This window comes from Ochotona curzoniae, unplaced genomic scaffold, assembly GCF_017591425.1.
Source record: "Ochotona curzoniae isolate NIBS_2020 unplaced genomic scaffold, NIBS_Ocur_1.0 contig_2699, whole genome shotgun sequence".
NCBI classification, from domain to species: domain Eukaryota; kingdom Metazoa; phylum Chordata; class Mammalia; order Lagomorpha; family Ochotonidae; genus Ochotona; species Ochotona curzoniae.
This window is the reverse complement of record NW_024465561.1, coordinates 5,976,762-5,993,954: the sequence shown is the minus strand read 5'-3', so window position 1 is coordinate 5,993,954 and position 17,193 is coordinate 5,976,762. Positions and strand designations below refer to the sequence as shown.

At 51.3% G+C, this 17,193-nt stretch overlaps 1 protein-coding gene and 1 pseudogene across 1 annotated transcript in view; one reads left to right on the top strand and one right to left on the bottom strand.

Annotated features, from left to right (window-relative positions):
* GARRE1 (granule associated Rac and RHOG effector 1) overlaps nucleotides 1-10,379 on the top strand; it is an 82,899-nt gene extending 72,520 nt beyond the window's left edge. The window contains exons 10-14 of the mRNA XM_040976442.1: nucleotides 389-1,422; nucleotides 5,887-6,052; nucleotides 7,075-7,212; nucleotides 9,121-9,199; nucleotides 9,618-10,379. Of these exons, the coding sequence (XP_040832376.1) occupies nucleotides 389-1,422; nucleotides 5,887-6,052; nucleotides 7,075-7,212; nucleotides 9,121-9,199; nucleotides 9,618-9,926 (1,726 nt within the window). The 3' untranslated portion in view covers nucleotides 9,927-10,379. The remainder of the gene's footprint in view (nucleotides 1-388; nucleotides 1,423-5,886; nucleotides 6,053-7,074; nucleotides 7,213-9,120; nucleotides 9,200-9,617) is intronic.
* A 3,619-nt stretch (nucleotides 10,380-13,998) lies between these two features.
* Nucleotides 13,999-14,155, bottom strand: LOC121153923 (annotated as a pseudogene).
* Between the last annotated feature and the right edge of the window lie 3,038 nt (nucleotides 14,156-17,193).

Genomic DNA, 17,193 nt, shown 5'->3' with positions numbered 1-17,193 from the left:
TGAACTTGCCAGCTCATGGCCCTCCCCTACCCCATGGCATGTGGGTTAGACTGTTGTCCCTCTGCCTAATCAGCCTGGCCCTCGGTCCCTCTGCTCCACGCATGGAGCTCCTGTCCTGCCTTGCTGCAGCCTTGCTCTGTCCTCCTGTGCAGCACTTACTGAGTCACTCAGTCTGACTCTTTGGGCCAGAACCTAGATGTTAGATTTTCATAGCCATTTCCTGGACACTGCAGATTGTACATATTCAGTCCTTGAATGGTCACTTATGAGGGTTTAGCTATAAGTGAGTTTAATACCAAGCAGAGACCTGTCTTTTTTCAAAATCTTTTTTACACACAAAGAGGTACATTTCAGTCTTCAGTGTGTGAATTGTTTTTCTGTGTAATAGGGAGCAGGTCTTACCCTGCATACAGATCCAGCTTCAAAGGGAAATCTGTGATTTTGGAAGTCACGCTGACCTGCCTTCTGGAAATGGAAACAAATCTTCAGGTGGCTTGCAGAAGACATTCTCCAAACTGACATCCCGGCTCACCAAGAAAGCTTCATGTACCAGTTCAAGCAGCAACACAAACTATTCCATCCCAAATACCCCTTCCAAAAATATTTTCATAGCTGGGTGTTCAGAAGAGAAGGCCAAAATGCCCAGCAATATTGATACACGGTTACAAAGCATCTTGAACATTGGTAATTTCCCTAGGACTACAGACTCTTCCCAATCAGCTCAGAATTCCAGTAATCCAATGGCCAATGGTTTTCTCATGGAGAGACATGAGAACTTCCCACATGGGGATGATGGCAAGGACGAGAAGGGGATGAATTTACCAAGCGATCAGGAAATGCAGGAGGTGATTGATTTTCTCTCCGGATTTAACATGGGCCAGTCACATCAGGGTTCCCCACTGGTGACAAGACGTAATTCTTCCACTGCAGCCATGGTGACCGACCAGAAGGCAGGACCCATGCAGCCACAGCAGCCATCCCTGCCAGTGCCCCCTGCACCACGGCCACCCCAGGCTGGAGCACATACCACTCTGACACCACAGCCAGGACTGGCACCTCAGCAGCAGTCCCCAAAGCAGCAGCAACCCCAGGTTCAATACTACCAACACCTGCTTCAGCCCATTGGACCACAGCAGCCCGCACCCCAGCCTCGAGCCCCCGGGAAATGGGTCCCTGGCTCGTCGCAGCAGCCAGCACAGCCCGTCGGGCCAGGCCTGTCTCCTCTCGGCCAGTGGCCTGGCATGTCTGACCTCAGCTCGGACTTGTACAGCTTGGGTCTCGTGAGCAGCTACATGGACAATGTGATGTCGGAGGTTTTAGGACAGAAGCCACAGGGACCTAGAAATAACACCTGGCCGAACCGTGACCAAAATGAGGGTGTCTTTGGAATGTTGGGAGAGGTTCTACCTTTTGATCCTGCAGGTATGTGAGACCTCACCCCCCACCCCTGTTTCAGTATAAGGTGAAATCACAGAGGATTTCTTGAGGCCTGTGGCCACAACCTTATTTGCCAAGCTTAAATAGCTTAAGTTCCTGTTGGGACCCTCTCTGTCTGGAGACAGGTATAGGGCAGATCTAATATGAATGGGTATGAATGGGTGCGGTGGTGAGAGAGAGGGGTAGAAAGCCGCTGGAACCACTATCTGGGATAGGCTTGAGGCAGAGAGAAAGTATTGAAGGCTTTGAGATCACATGATTCAATGGGCTCGGGTTGGTCTTCCCACTTCTGGGTTCCAGGTGGGTAGCTCCTTGTGAGGTGCTTTTTTTTTTTTTTAACCTGTTTTATTGTGACTTAGTGTTTATATTCAAAGATTGATTTCTTTTCTATTGAAAGGCAGAGTTACAGAGAGACATCTTCTATTGCTGATTCACTCCCCAAATGGCCACATGGCTAGAACTAGGCCAATTAGAAGTCAGGAGCATCTTCTCATGTGGGTCCAGGGGCCCAAACACCTGGGCCGTCTTCCACTGCTTTCCCATTGCCTATAACAGAGAGCTGGATTAGAAGTGGAGCAACTGGGGCCCAGAGCCTCTAGGTGTCCCACTCAGGTGCACGGTCCCAAGACTGAGCTGTTCTCTGCTGTCCCAGGCCACAAGCAGGGAGCTGGATGGGAAGCAGGGCCACCAGGATTAAAACTGGCACACTTATAGAATCCCGGCACTTGCAAGGTGAGGATTTGGTCATTGGGCCATCGTGTCTGGCCCTAAAATTTAATCTTGGAGAGCGAAATTGGGTCCAGTGCGATAGCCTAATGGCTTAAGTCCTTGCCTGGCAACCGTAAATCTGCCTTTCCAATGAAAATAAAGTGTAAGGGCCTGGCGTGGTGACCTAGCAGACAAAGTCCTTGCCTTGAACACACCGGGATCCCATATCATCGCCGGTTCTAATCCTGGCAGCCCTACTTCCCATCCGGCTCCCTGCTTGTGGGCTGGGAAAACAGTTTAGGACAGTCCAAAGCCTTGGGACCCTGCACCCACATTGAAGACCTGTAAGAACTCCTGGCTCTTGGCTTCGGATCTGCGCAGCTCCAGCCATTGCGCTCACTTGGGGAGTGAATCATGAGACAGAAGATCTTCCTCTCTGTCTCTCCTCCTCTCTGTATATCTGACGTTCCAATAAAAATAAGTAAATGTTAAAAAAACATTGTAAGTAAATAAATTAACTACAGATTCCTGTAGATTATTTATTTATTTACTTACTTATTTGAAAAGCAGCATCAAAGGGAAGAGAGAGAGAGAGATCTTTTGTACACTCACTCATTCCCAAATGTGGCCAAAGCCCAGAGCCAGGAACTCCATCCAGGTGTCCCATGTCGCTGGCCGGGACCCACGTGCCAGAAGCATCCTCCACTGCTCTCCCAGGTACATCCGCAGGGAGCTGGATCAGAAATGAAGCAGCTGCTACTCAAGCTGGTGCTCCAGTGTGGGCGGCTGACATTGTAGGCAGCAGCTTAACCTACTTAGTCACCATGCTGGTTCCCAGCTTCTGTCTGTCTGTCTTTCTTTTGAATAAATTTTATTTTTGATGATATTTACATAATTGAGAAGGATGCATACCCACTTGGACCACTGATTAGTGTGGGGAGGGTCAAGGAATGGAGAAAGTGGATGAGGCAACGGTCTCTAATCTCCTTTTTTCTTCCTGCATCTGGGGAAAATGGAGAGAAAAGGGGAGAGGGCCACTTCTAACAGCCCAGTCGCATCAGTACCCACGGATAGCGTCAGCCACCCATTGTCATCCCAGGGTCCCTGGTGTGTGGTGCATGTTCCTAGGGCACTGCTTAATTGATGCTGTTGATTTCGTTGCTCCAAAGTTGAGGAAATCTTCCAAAGTCCATTGGCCAACAGAGTCTCCGCTTGCCCACATACTTGCTATCATAGCTTGCTGTGACCCAGTCTGTCCAATCCATCCTGATCTCCATGGTACTAGAAGTCCTCTGCAGGCATCCATGAACTGGTTGTCATGTTCCCTCTGTGCATCTTGCATGTTGTCCACTGTACAGGTTTCCACAACTGAGGAGTCCCAGTTCTGACACATGCACTCCACAGTCAGACCACAGATCCTTTGATTTTCCCCATGGTCAGAGTTCTGAGTCCAGTGGTCCAGTAAGGGGGACCCCAAAAAAACCTCACCAGATGTGACTCCTGTGTGTGCCAGCCAGTGAGGGGTCCGGATCAGTCCATCACCCATATCAGCCTGCACACACACTAGTGGTTGTAGTCACCTGGTTAGTTCTGTCCCCAGCCTCATCTCATACACAAACCAGTGGATACCAGGGCCAGTCCTTCCCTGCCTACCATACACTATATCCTAGTTGGAGTGACCCCCAGTAACCCATGCCAGGCCCGCCCCCAGCCCCAGTTACTGTGCATGCTGGTGTGTGCAGCAAGTAGACTGCTTCATTCTGTCCCGCATCCCATTCTGCTGTTGAATACATCAGTGAATGTTGGAGCCCGGCTCAGCCTGACCAACCTCAGCCCTGCTATGCAGCCCACACAATGCTAGTGGGTGCTATTGCCTATCCATCCAGGCCCAACCCCAGCTCTGGTTCTCATGCTCACCAGTGGAAGATGCAGCCCATCAGAGAGGTATCTATAATTTCCCTACTAGGCCCACTCCCAGCCCCAGATTTTGTACTTTCCAGGTAGTTCTGCGGGCTAGCCTAACCGGACTTGCCCCCAGCACCTGCTAGCCAAATCCTGCAACAAAGCTTGACCATTTTGCAGCAGTAGATATGGTCGCTTAGCCCAGCCTGGCTCTCTCCCTATCCCAGTTCACATGCAGGACAACGGGTGATGTATACCTGCCCAGTTCCAGCTCTCACTCTTACCAGCAAAAAGTACAAAATCTGGGTTGGGCCTGGCTGGATAGGCAATCTCCCTCAGCAGTCCTTCCTCCCACACATCCCCAGGCTCCCTCCTCTGAGCAATTCCCACGAGCACAGAGATCCCCAAACCTGCTCCTCTGGCGGTGTGTCATGCTGCGCTGGCAGCCCTGTCTGCTGCCCGAGACCCACGTACACTCAGGCATGGACCCCCAGGTGCCATCTGCCAGAGTCTGCTCCCCATGTATCTTTTAAAAAGAAAAAAATAGGCAACCATGCTGGCAAACTGATATAGTTAACACAGACTTGGCAATAACCAGGCCAGGAATGCTATTAGCTGTTTGATTTTCCAGCAGCGTAACACTTTCCTAGGTACAGTGTAACCTAGGCACTTGCCTACAGCTGAGAGGCTCCTGGTTCTACGTTTTTGTATCTAAATTCCGTGTATAAATGGTGTTTGGCAGGATATTACCATCTTTGACTTTAAGACTCTGACAACCCGTATGTGTTTTTCCCAAAAATTCTACTCTTTTCCCTCTGGGTTTTGCTGTCTGACTCTCCTGCTCTGGATGTCGCTTCTGCAGATGCCTCCCCGAGGGCATATAGGCGGCATGACCTGGTGTGCACACAATGGCAGGGCACTTCTGCACAGGTGAACCAGTGAAGGTCCCTCCTGCAGCCGTGGAACACAGCACTCCCTCTGGACTGGAGACTAGCACCTCAGGGGCGTGGCTTGGCTTGGCCGCCCGAGATCAAGCCCTTTGTTTCTGCCCCTGGCATGGGCATTGTCGTGACAGTGTTGATCACGGGACTGCGTCTTTCCCAGTTTGAAACTAGTACTGCTGCATGGCCTTCAGTTGTGCTCCACTGATACTTTCCTGGTGTGTCTTTCTGCTTGACTCTTCTGTGCATACTATCTGTGTGGGGTTTTTTGCTTCCCCTTCCACTGCCGTGCACACTGGCTCTATCCAGTATGTTTCCAGCCACCTCTTAAGTAATTGTGGCATTTGTTCTTATTTCTTTGCCAGTCTTTCTGTCTGCAGACTAAGTAGGCAAGTCTGCTGTCTGATATCCAGGAAAATACTGGGTCAGGGTTTGGTTCTGTGAGAAGCGCACATGTTCTCTGTCTGGTTGACCTTGGTGCTTGGATCACTTTCAGGTTATTCCGTTGACCAGTCATCGTCAGTTTTCCAAATTGACAGGGAGAGACAGTGTGAGCACTCAGCACCAAGGCATGGAAAATGTACAAGTAACTGGTGTTTGTCATTGAAGACTCTTTAAGGTGGTCATGGATACATCAAACTTCTTTTCTTCACAGTCAGCGGACAGTGCCCATCCCAACAGTCTCTGCTCGCCCCAAGTCCCATCTTCAGATCTGGGAGCTGAAAGCCCCAGCTCACGGCTGCAGGGTCTCAGGCCTGTGCTGCCACAAGCCTCTGCAGTACAAGCCTGCTCACAGCTCCTCACCATGCTGCTTGATGTGAGAGCAGCACATCCTCAGAGGGTAGAGAAGGAACCAAAATTGGACCCAAATCTTGTTTTCCTTTTTGTCTCCACACAGTGGGCTCTGACCCTGAGTTTGCACGCTATGTGGCAGGAGTGAGCCAGGCCATGCAGCAGAAACGGCAAGCCCAGCATGGCCGCCGTCCAGGCCACCCCCGGGGCCACTGGCCTCCCATGGATGATGCCCATCGGACCTGGCCGTTCCCAGAGTTCTTCACAGAAGGGTGAGTGTTAGATATGGTGGGTAAGCCAAATGTGGGACCTGGGTTTCCCTTCAGAGGCCCTGCCGAAAGGCCGCCTCCTCACTCCTTCTGCATTTTTGTTAGGCAGTTCTACTCCAGGCCCCAACGTGGAGTCAGAGTGTGGTGGCTAGGTTACCAGGAGATACGATGTGTGCCTGTGAATACACGTTTGGAGTAAATTCATGACTTCTTTGCCCCAGAAAAAGAGCTCACTTGATGGTGTTTGTTAGGTAGTGGCCTGTTTCCCACCATCTGTGTTCTGCCATGTGCAAGGCTGCACGGTTTGGAGAATTTTGTCAGCCTTCTGTAAGCCAAAGGTATGGTCCTTATTTCAGTGTGTCGCGAGAACTATGGGTCTGGATCTCCCAGTGCCACCTGTGGATGTACACAGCCCACACTGCTGCCTCTCATGTAATGACCCTCTCACTGTTTTAGTTTTCTCTAAAATGAATTTCATATTAAAACGCCAGGCTTCTGAGAAGAATAAAGGAAAATGGTGGGTATGTATTACTTTTAAAATAAGAGAAAGTAAGGAAACCTCACATTTTTTTTTAAAGATTTATTTATTTTTATTACAAAGTCAGATATACAGAGAGGAGGAAAGACAGAGAGGAAGATCTTCCGTCCGATGATTCACTCCCCAAGTGAGCGCAATGGCCGGTGCTACGCTGATCCGAAGTCGGGAACCAGGAACCTTTTCCAGGTCTCCCATGCGGGTGCAGGGTCCCAAAGCTTTGGGCCATCCTTGACTGCTTTCCCAGGCCACAGGCAGGGAGCTGGATGGGAAGTGGAGCTGCCGGAATTAGAACCAGCGTCCTGGTGCATTCAAGGCAAGGACTTTAGCCGCTAGGCCACGCCAACGGGCCTAAAACCTCACATTTTTAAGAGGGAGACACCTGAGATCACTCTGTGGTTGTGAGATGAGGGCGGGGCGTCACTGCCCCGTGTGGCCTTGGTGGAGTTGGCTGCAGTAGATCCAGTACTGCCTTTTCTTTGGCTTTCAGGGACAGCCTGCACAGCGGCTGGGCTGGTGCTCAGGGAGACTCCGCCAGCTCGAGCGACGAGGCATCCTCGGCCAATGGGGACAGCTTGTTCTCCATGTTTTCAGGTCCTGACCTTGTGGCTGCTGTCAAGCAGAGAAGGTATGAACAGATATGTTTTAAACTATTTCCATTCTAAAATGCCTGCCATAGCCAGGGCAGGGCCAGGCAGGAGCCAGGAACCCGTCCGGGTCTCCCAAATGGGGGGCTGGGACTTTGTGCCATTATCTATCTTCTAAGGTGTGCTTTACCAGGGAGCTGGAGCCAAAGCCGAGCCAGGCCTTGAACTGCCATGCCCAGTGTCTGCCCCGTGGAGGGATTGTTAAGCCAAGAAAAGGAGCCAGGGACATGTGACTAGAACACACTGTTTACTCCTCTGAATGTCAGCAGCCTCATCCCTTCCAGTGTACCTTGGATGCGAGAGGTGGAGGGACGCTTAGCACTGTCTGGCTGAAAGCCTCTAGACCCCTTCAGGAGGAAGAGCTGGCACCACACAGACTTATAGCTAGGTAACTCAGTGTTGGGTTGAATTTTTGCCAACAGAGCAGTGTCCTGGTAATCAAAAGTATTATTTTATGGTGTCTGAGGGCGGATTTGGGAGACAGGCTCTGCTGGTACTGGCCTTGCCTTGGAGCAACAGGCCAAGACAGCAGATTCTGAACTCAGACAAGGATCTGGTCCTCTCTGACCCTCAGCTACCTTGCACAGGTGCTGCTAGAAACAATAAAATGGGCTTTGAAATGAGAAGAGATTAATTTAAAAAAAAAATGGAGATACTGCTGTGTCTATGGAAAAACAGAACTTAGAGGTGGCAAGCAGATTATGTGGCAGATGTGGAGTGCAGGCAGGTGCCTCTGTGCCCCCAAAGTTAGGCTGTAGAGCTGAAGGGCTTTAGTGGATAAGCAGTAGGGAGTGCAGGGCTGAAGACAGACGCCATAGTAGGACACACTATGGGACTGTGATGGTGGTGACCACAAACAGCGTGAATTAAGCTCTTGCTGTACATTTTGTCAATTAACGCTCACAACCACTATATTAATCATTTGTTAGGGCTACTGTAACAAATATTTTTTAGCCCGGAGGGCTTAAACAGTAAAAATGTATTTTCTCACAGTGCTATGAGATCAAGATATTGATAAGACTGGTTTCTCCTGCAGTTCCTTTCAAGGCCTTATGGACATCCATCTTATGTCCCACGTGCTCATCCTTGTGTGTGAGTCTTGGTAGATTAGAATCTAGCCAAGTGTGCTTAAATGTAATTACCTGGGTAAATAGTCACAATCTAGGAGATAGGCGTTTAGAGACAAACAAAGTCCATGTCCATTTGGAGTTTGCATTCCAGTGAGGGAAGGCAGATAAGCAGGAGTGTCAGGTTGGATCCCATCCATGAATGAAAGTCAGGTGGGGTGGGAGAGGATAGGCCGAGTGGCAGTCATTGTGGCTTTGGATGAGCAGGGCTGAGCGAGGCAAGGGAGCATGTGGTAGGGAAGGGGCAGGGGATAGTGTGGGAGGGCAGGGTACAGTGCGCTGAGGGGCGCACTGGAGGCCAGGATGCAGTTTGATTTCCATTGTAGACTGCAGCCAAGCAGACATCTCAGAAGTCCCCACACACCACCTCTGCAGACATCCATCTGTATGCGGGGATCCCAGCCCTGTTCTTGCACTTGGTGCCTTTTCCATGCATTGTTGCCACACAAACCTGTTGGTATTATTAGTAAAATCAGAAGACTTTTGCCTGTAAGTCACATCCACAGCACATACTGAACCCTCAGTCACTGAGTTGGTGAACAGAAAGCCAGACCAGGTGGACTCAGTGAGCTGGTGCCTATTGCCACCTGCTGATCCCACATCCTCCAGAACATGGAGACCCAGGCTATCCCACTGCCTCCCCCCCACCCCAACTGGAGCCAGACCTGGAGATAAGGGAGCAGGCAGCAAGTACATACGTGCCTGTAGAGAATCCAGCCAAGACGCAAGAGGGTCATTGCTCTGAGCTCTTGGTTCTTTCAGGAAGCACAGCAGTGGCGAGCAGGAGACCAGCACGCTGCCCTCACCACCTCTCCTCGCTACCGTGGAGGACATGAACCAGGTACTGGGGCTGCAGAACTACAGGGCTGTGTGTGGAAGGGGGCCTTGAAGGCTGGACGAGCTTCTCCCTGGTGAATAGCTTTGTATTGTTGTGGTTGTATCTGAATGAACAGCCACCTGGGCTAACACAGAGCCGCATGGAGGGGAATCTCTGGGGCTGCCCTGTCCAGTGTGATAGCCACTGGCTGTAGGTGGCTGTTTCAATTAAGTACAAATTAAGTTTCAGTTCCTCAGCTGTACTGAGGCAGGGCAGATGGCTGCCATATTGGACAGTGTAAGTTCGACCACTGCTGTCCTCACAAATTTTGTTGGACAGGACTGGGTCCTCACCTTGCCTCCTAGCTAGGGCCAAAGACCCAGGGAGGTGGGGAAAGCTGATAAGCCAGATATGCCTCTAAAAACCCTTTTCTGTGTCTCAGGAAAACAAAACCAAAACGTGGCCACCCAAAGCACCTTGGCAGCACCCCTCCCCACTGCCCAGCACACTGCCCAGCCCAAGCACGCCACTCTATGCAGTCACCAGCCCCGGCAGCCAGTGGAACGACACCATGCAGATGCTGCAGTCACCGGTGTGGGCTGCCACCAGCGACTGCAGTGGCGCCTCCTTCAGCTACGTGCAGACTCCTCCGCAGCCTCCACCCCCACCAGCACACAAGGTGGCACCCAAGGGCTTCAAGGCCTTCCCTGGGAAGGCTGAGCGCAGGCCGGCTTACTTGCCCCAGTACTGACCAGGACCAGCCTGCCTGCCTCCCCGGGCTGTTGGGGTGAGAGTACCCACCCTAGGGCCTACTGGCTGGCACCAGCCACCCACAGGACCAGGGCACCCCTGTATCACAGAAGAGGCTTCTCGGGGATGGGGGTGGTTGGCAGCTCCAGACCTTGGAAACCTGGATCCTCAGGCTTGGGAGGCATCAGTCCCCTGGCAAGCCAGTCACCCCGGCTTCTGAGCCTTGGGGGAGACGAGGGAGACGCTGTGTGCTCACCAAGACCTCAGGCGATTCTGACAAGCAGGCGAGGCCTCCCTCAGAGGTTTGTAAGCCAGTCCAGCTGTGTTGGAAGCACCAGGACTGCAAGCGGAGAGCAAACTGACCATCTTCTGAAACCCTCTATTCTTTTTGACATGTTGTGGTGACCATACCAATCACTGTATTTTCTAGCTACTTTTCCCTTAGGTTTTTAGTCAAAACTTCTCCTGCCAACTAAAATGCATTGAATAATTTAAGATAACACAAAACACTGGCTGGAGGGTTGTCTGACACTATCTTCACTTCTGCTTCCACACCAAGGGCAGGGCTGAGAATCGCTGTGACCAGGCACGGTCAGCAGGGCTTTCCCTGGGTGGGCAGCTCTTCATCATGCTAGGGGTGTAGCCTTCACCTGATTGACAAAAAAAAAATAAGGATGGGAAAACTGACATGGGAGGCGTTTGCTGTTGTTCCTGGAGGTGAGGCAGCTGGCTGCGCCCAGAGCCTGCACACCCTGCCAGAGGTGCTGACACAGGCCTCCCAGTGAGCACAGAGCAGGACTGCGCAGATGCCGCACAGCCGGCCAGGTGCAGGCACGTCTCGGGGCGGGCTCAGTGCAGACAGGAAGGGCTGTAAGACAAGGAAAGCCTCCTCCTCCTCTTCACTTAACATGTGCCATTAATAGCTGACATCCTGTGGATTGAGGGAAATTTCCAGCCAGAATGGATCCAGACAAATTGAATGGTGCTTAAATTGAGAAATAATCATAAATCTCTCTATATAGAGTAGACAGCCCATTGTATATTAATTGAGGTTACAAAAAGTCCTTTATATAAAACTTATTTAAATTTTTCATATTTCATCTTTGAAAAAGTCTAATTGAGAAAAATCCATAATATTTTCTTGTATGAAAGTTTGACAGTATTAATATTTTTTTTATATTTTCTTAAATCATTAAACCATTTTAATATATGTTAACTACTAATAAATGGTTTATTCTTTCTAACTCCATATAAGCTTTTCCAGAAAAGATTGTAATAACACATTTATGTTCTCATTTTTCTACGGATATAAGTAAATTTATATTTAAAAATACCAAAAGAATAAATCTATCTATCTATATGTATGTATGTATGTACACACACACACAAACACACACACTAATTGTAGAGGACCCAGAAGGGGTCTGGGCCCAGCCACCTGAACCTTTAGGACTGTGTTGTGTTTTGGGGGCGTGGGGATGCCGCCGCTGCCTGTCCCTGCGACCCTGGCCCGTGGGTTCCGAATGTTCGCCTCACCATGTTTACAGAGAACTCTTGTACATAGAATCTTTCAGGCACGTGCGTTGCAGCAGCCTGGCGTGGCTCTTGTCTGTGTTAGCTGTCACAGTGTGTGCAGTCTGTTCAAGTTGTTTGTGGCCGTTTGACTTGTAAGATAGCTTTTTTCTTCAGTAATGTGTCCACAGTACCCTGTATCTCAAGTTCTGTTATACTGAAGTACTCTTGTTTTCTTAGTGCCTCCCCAAAGACCTCACCCTGGACAGAAGTCAGTCCTTGCTGCCCCACTGCAGGTGACACTGCTAATTGTCACTTTCCAGTTTGTTTTCTCTCTTATGGAAGACATTTTGTAATTGCATCTCCATGGGCTGTGAGACTGTGTGAAGTTATTGGTGTGGTCTCCATGTAGGTGCTGTGTTCCCAGCGCCACCTTGCTCTGAACACTGGTAATTCCAGGTGCTGCGCTCGGCAGAGGGGTCTCGCCAAAGCGCCTGTGTGTGCGTGTGTGTGTGTCCTCGGCATGGCCGGGCCTGGCTGCCTTGCTTGGACATCCACAGGACACTGCGTGAATAGTTAACAACGCTTCCAAACTGGAACTCTACATTTTGTATCTTTCAAAGCTCCTATAAGTAAAAATAACATTGGCTTTATTAAAAGTATACGTTTAATAATAGTACGTTGCATCTTTGTCTAAAATGAACTGCAACAGACACCACTTGGAACCCCTCGCTAACTCTTTGCAAAGCTGCTCCACATTTCTGGGACCTGCTTACGGGAAGGATCACTGGGATTATTAGGAAGTGCTGGAAGGTCAGGAAGCCTGCCAGCCAACCATAGCTTCCCTGAGGCCACAGCTGGTTTAGGCTTCTGCCCTAGTGAAGGTATTGTGGTGCCCAGGAGGCCATCTCTAGAAGGACACAGACTGTGTTGACACAATCTGAGTGACCATTCACAGGACCAGCAAGTGAAGTCCCACCCAGGCTTCTTGGTGCAGAGATGCCCACACTGAACGCAGGCAGCCAGTCCCACAGACCTCCAGGTACACCTGTGGACAAGGTGGCATGGTGACAGCCACAACACAAAGGTATCTAGGGAGTGTGTGCTGCGGTTGGTATTAAAAGCTAGCGGGAGAAAAGTCCAATCTTTTCCTGTTTTGCACATGTACTTGGTGTGTACCCGGGCTACCAGTGCACAGCAGGGGAGGAGCCAGGAGCACTGGCTCGGTTCCCAGGAAGCAGGGGACAAGAGCAGAACTGACGTCACACCTGGAGTTCCTGGGAAGTGTTGGGGCAGTGGCCTGTCAGAGATGGAGGGGGTGCTTCTTAGGCTTTATGATCCTCCTTTCTTCCCTGAGGACTCCTTGGTGAGTGGGAACTGTAACAAAAATGTCACATGCCACCCGTGGGGTTATGAAGGACAGCCCCAGGTGTGACCTGTTTCCTGATAGGAGACACAGCCCGGCCCACCCCATACCCTATTTAGGATGCACATTCGGGTGCTGCTGCCTTGACCAGTCCAGACTATTAGGGGTTCCTTTACCTGTGATTGATGGCAGGCTCCTTGGTCATACCTAGCTTCGTCCATCACCACCCCATGTCTTGAGCTAACCAGTGGGCTAGAATTTCCACAGGGTTTGGCCCACACATCCCTCACAGAATCTGCCCCCGGTTATGGTTCTTGTGTGCTAGTTAGTGTAATGGCCCTGCTTAGTGTGACCCTTCTCCTGATCCATCATCATGTCAGGTAACATGATAGATCTCTGCAGGACAAGCCCTGAGCCATAGCTTTTGCATGAACTGGTGTTTGGTGCTTAGCATTGTTAAGTGATTTAAGTTCTTCAGAGGAAGAGTTACTGTCATTGGGAATCTTTAGGATTGATTCACATCCCAGAAGTACTGTGGGTTCAACCTGGACCGAGCTACCTAAGCAGTGATTCAAAGAACCGAAACCCCAGAGCTCCCCGGCTAGCAGCCAGCAGGTGGAGCTGAGCGCCAAATGGCACACTGGCCACCTGTGACAGCTCACCACGTGCACATGGTAGCTGGCGTCTGGGTTCTGGGCATGAGACGCTCCGTCCTGAGACCCACCAAGATTTATTTTTATTGGAAAGGCAGATATACAGAGAGGAGGAGAGAAACAGAAGATGATCTTCTGGCCTGCAACAGCGAGCTCCTCTGATCCGAAGCCAGGAGCCAGGAGGTTCTTGTAGGTCTCCCATGCAGGTGCAGGGTCCCAAGGCTTTGGGCCGTCCTGGACTGCTTTCCCAGGCCACAAGCAGGGAGCTGGATGGGAAGTGGAGCTGCTGGAATTAGAACCAGCGACCATATGGGATCCTGGCATGTTCAAGGCAAGGATTTTAACCACTATGGTATTGCGCCGGGCCCAAGACATTCTTGACTCTTCCTTTCTTTACTCTCCTGAAGTTCATCAGCCAGTACTGACACCTTGAACTCACTTGAATCCTATGTTCTTGCATCTTTCCATTGCTATCTACTGGATCCTCAACACACACACACACACATATGCACACTCCTACTGAACTAAACCGGCTTGTAACAAGAAATCAAAGGGTTAACATGAGGACTGCATGTATCCCTTTAATAGGCATAGTTTCCTATTCCCATGGGAATCACACTTATGTACTCTGGGGAACACTGGACGGAACAGCTGAGGATGACCCTACACTTGATCTTAGCCAAAAGGCCGAGAAGCGATGAGGATGACGCTACAAACGCTACAAAGGCAAAGAAACCTCGGAGCGCGTTCCTACCAGCGTGGGGTCCCGGCCCCACGTGCTATCCTGTTCGCGCATGCGCAAGCCGCCTTGCACCCCTCACACCTCCGAGCAGGCGCACTAGCGCTAGCCGCCTCCATCCCGGACGTGCCGGCGCGGGCGTTTGCCGCGACCCCGAGACATGCGCACCTGCGCGCGCCCCGCCCAGCCCGGACGTGCCGGCCCGCACGCAGGCGCGCTCCCCTCGGCCGAGCCCGCCTTCCCCGCGCGGAGGCGGGGCTGTGGGCGCCGCGCTAGGCAGCGGGGCTGGCCACGTGACTCAGCATCCCCGAGCGGCTCTGAGGACGTCCCCGGATCCCATGCCCTTGACCCGCCCTTCCCCTGGTCCCCGCCTGGGGAGCTTGCCGACCCCGGATCGTGCCGTACCCCTGACAGGCTGCCAGCCTTTCCCCATGCCCGAGCCTCTTCTCGGGCGCAGGTCCCACTGCAAGCCGCCGAGACGACTCGGCTGCCTGCATGTCCCCAGCCCCGACTGTGCACCTGTTGCTTCTTGGGTGCCCCCGATCTTGCGGGGAGCACCTGACGGTTCCCGAAGTTGGGCTTTCTGAGTCAGGTCTTGCTATGGCGGCCATGCGGCTGTGACGCTCCCCGCATGGCCGTGCTGGGGCCCCCAAGCGCTCTGGGCTTGATGTTGCGCGGTGTGCAGGGTGTGGCACCTTTGCCGGCGGTCTGCCCTGCGGTGAGCTTAAAGTGTTTAGAAAACGTTGTGACATGGATGATCTTCCAAGCCAAGAGCCCCTGCACCAGGATTTCAACCAAAGACGTCACCCTTGTGCTCCGGAGGTGGATCACCCATCACCCTCCCGTGACTTTGCATATTCTCTCTCTCGGGTTTATTTATTTGAAAGACATAGCTACAGAGACAGATCCACTGGTTCACTCCCCAAAAGGTCACGAGAGCCAGGGCTGGACCCGACAAAAGCCAAGAGTCAAAAACTTCATCCAGTCTCCCTGTACGCAGGGGCTCAAGTACACAGACCATCCTGCACTGCTTTCCAAGGGAGCTGGATCGGAAGCGCAGCATCCAGGACAAGGACACGCTACCCCCATGGCATGCTGGCTTTGCATGCAGTGCCTAACTTGATACATCAAAATGCTGGCCCCCATAAAACTTGCTTTTTTTGTTCGTTTGTTTGTTAAGAGTTATCCAATGGTTCACTCCCCAAATGGTTGCAATGGCAAGGCCCCAGCTGGAGTTTTCTCACTACATGGCTTCAAGCTCTCAGCACTCTTCCTTCATCTACATTTAGCGTTTTCTCTCCTCCGTGGCTGTGCCTTCTGACCCTTCAGAACTTGGGTCTCTTGCTGATAAGGAGCAGCTCTGTGACTTTGGAATTTCAAAGTACATTTTGAGTGAGACTCAAAAATGTGATGGGGAAGAGCCTGGCATGGTACCTAGCAGCTAAAGTCCTCACCTGACATGTGCCAGGATCTCTTATGGTGCCAGTTCATGTTGTGATGGCCCCACTTCCCATCCAGCTCTCCTGCCTTTGCATGGGAAGGCAGTCGAGGATGGCCCAGAACCTTGGGAGGGAGACCCAGAGGAGGCTCCTGGCTCCTGGCTTCAGATTGGTGCAGCACTAGCCATTGCAGCCACCTGGGGAGTGAATCAATGGACAGATCTTTGTCTTCCCGCCTCTCTGTACATATAGCTTTCAAATTGAGATGAAATAAATCTTTTAAAAAGGTGATGGGCAAATCTGAAGCTGCCAGGAATTGTCAAAGCTAAAATGATACCCCCTTCTCGCAAAATTACCCAGCCTCTGGAAGGCAGTCTCTTGGGGCTTCACCTCCAGTCTCTCTGTCGGTACCCACAACTGCTCTTGGGGTGGGGTAGTGATGATGCTGGAAAAGGCAGGGTAGCAGCTGGCAGGGGGATCCCTTGGCATCTGCAGCACTGCCTGCCAGCAACGCAGACCCTGAGGCAGATCTCAGGTTTATGTTATATTCCAGTTGCAGGCAGCCAGGGAAGTTTGATGCTAGCCCCTGCGGCCCTGTGTGGTTCACGCTGGCATCATTCTCTCTCATTTGCCTGGAGACCAGGGAGTGAGCCTTAAATGTGCCCTTTCAAAACCAGGCAGTCAAACACTCACAGATGCTTCCCCTGGCTGCAGGGTCCCTGGACGTGACCCTGGTTGGTCAGCTGGGGTTAGGGAAACAGGATGGTACACACAGTGATGGAAAGTCGTGGTTTTTGGACAGAAGCAGTAGACAGCCTCACACACACACACAAAAAAAAAGTTCTAGAAAAAGGCTACTGGTGGGCCCGTGGATTCCTCAGGTGGCTAGGGAGAGCTGGCCTCCCTCTCGGTTGAGGTTGCGGTCTGTGCAGTGCTGCTCTGTGCAGATGGGTGGCTGGTGGGCACCGGGAATCTGGGTAGGAGGGATTCTGCTGGTTACCATGTGGCTGTGCTGGGCTGGCAGCTCTGTTGAACCTGACGCTTGACCAGTGGCCCCCAGATTCATCACAGGATGGTTCCTGTGGACAAGGGTGTTCCACGTTTTCAGCTCTAGTCTGTTTTCCTTTTGCATTTTTTTAAACACCTTTTTTTTTATTTATTTATTTATTTATTTATTTATTTTTATTACAAAGTCAGATATACAGAGAGGAGAGACAGAGAGGAAGATCTTCTGTCCAATGACTCACTCCCCAAGTGACTGCAACGGCCGGTGCTGCACTGATCTGAAGGTGGGAACCAGGAATCTCTTCTGGGTCTCCCATGCAGGTGCAGGGTCCCAAGGCTTTGGGCTGTCCTCAACTGCTTTCCCAGGTCAGAAGCAGGGAGCTGGATGGGAAGTGGAACTGCCGGGATTAGAACCGGCGACCATATGGGATCCTAGTGCATTCAAGGCAAGGACTTTAGCTGCTAGGCCACTGCACTGGGCCCTAAACACTTTTTTTTTTTTTTTTTACTTTGAAAGGCAGAATTACAGAGAGAAGGGGAGATAGAGAAAGAGA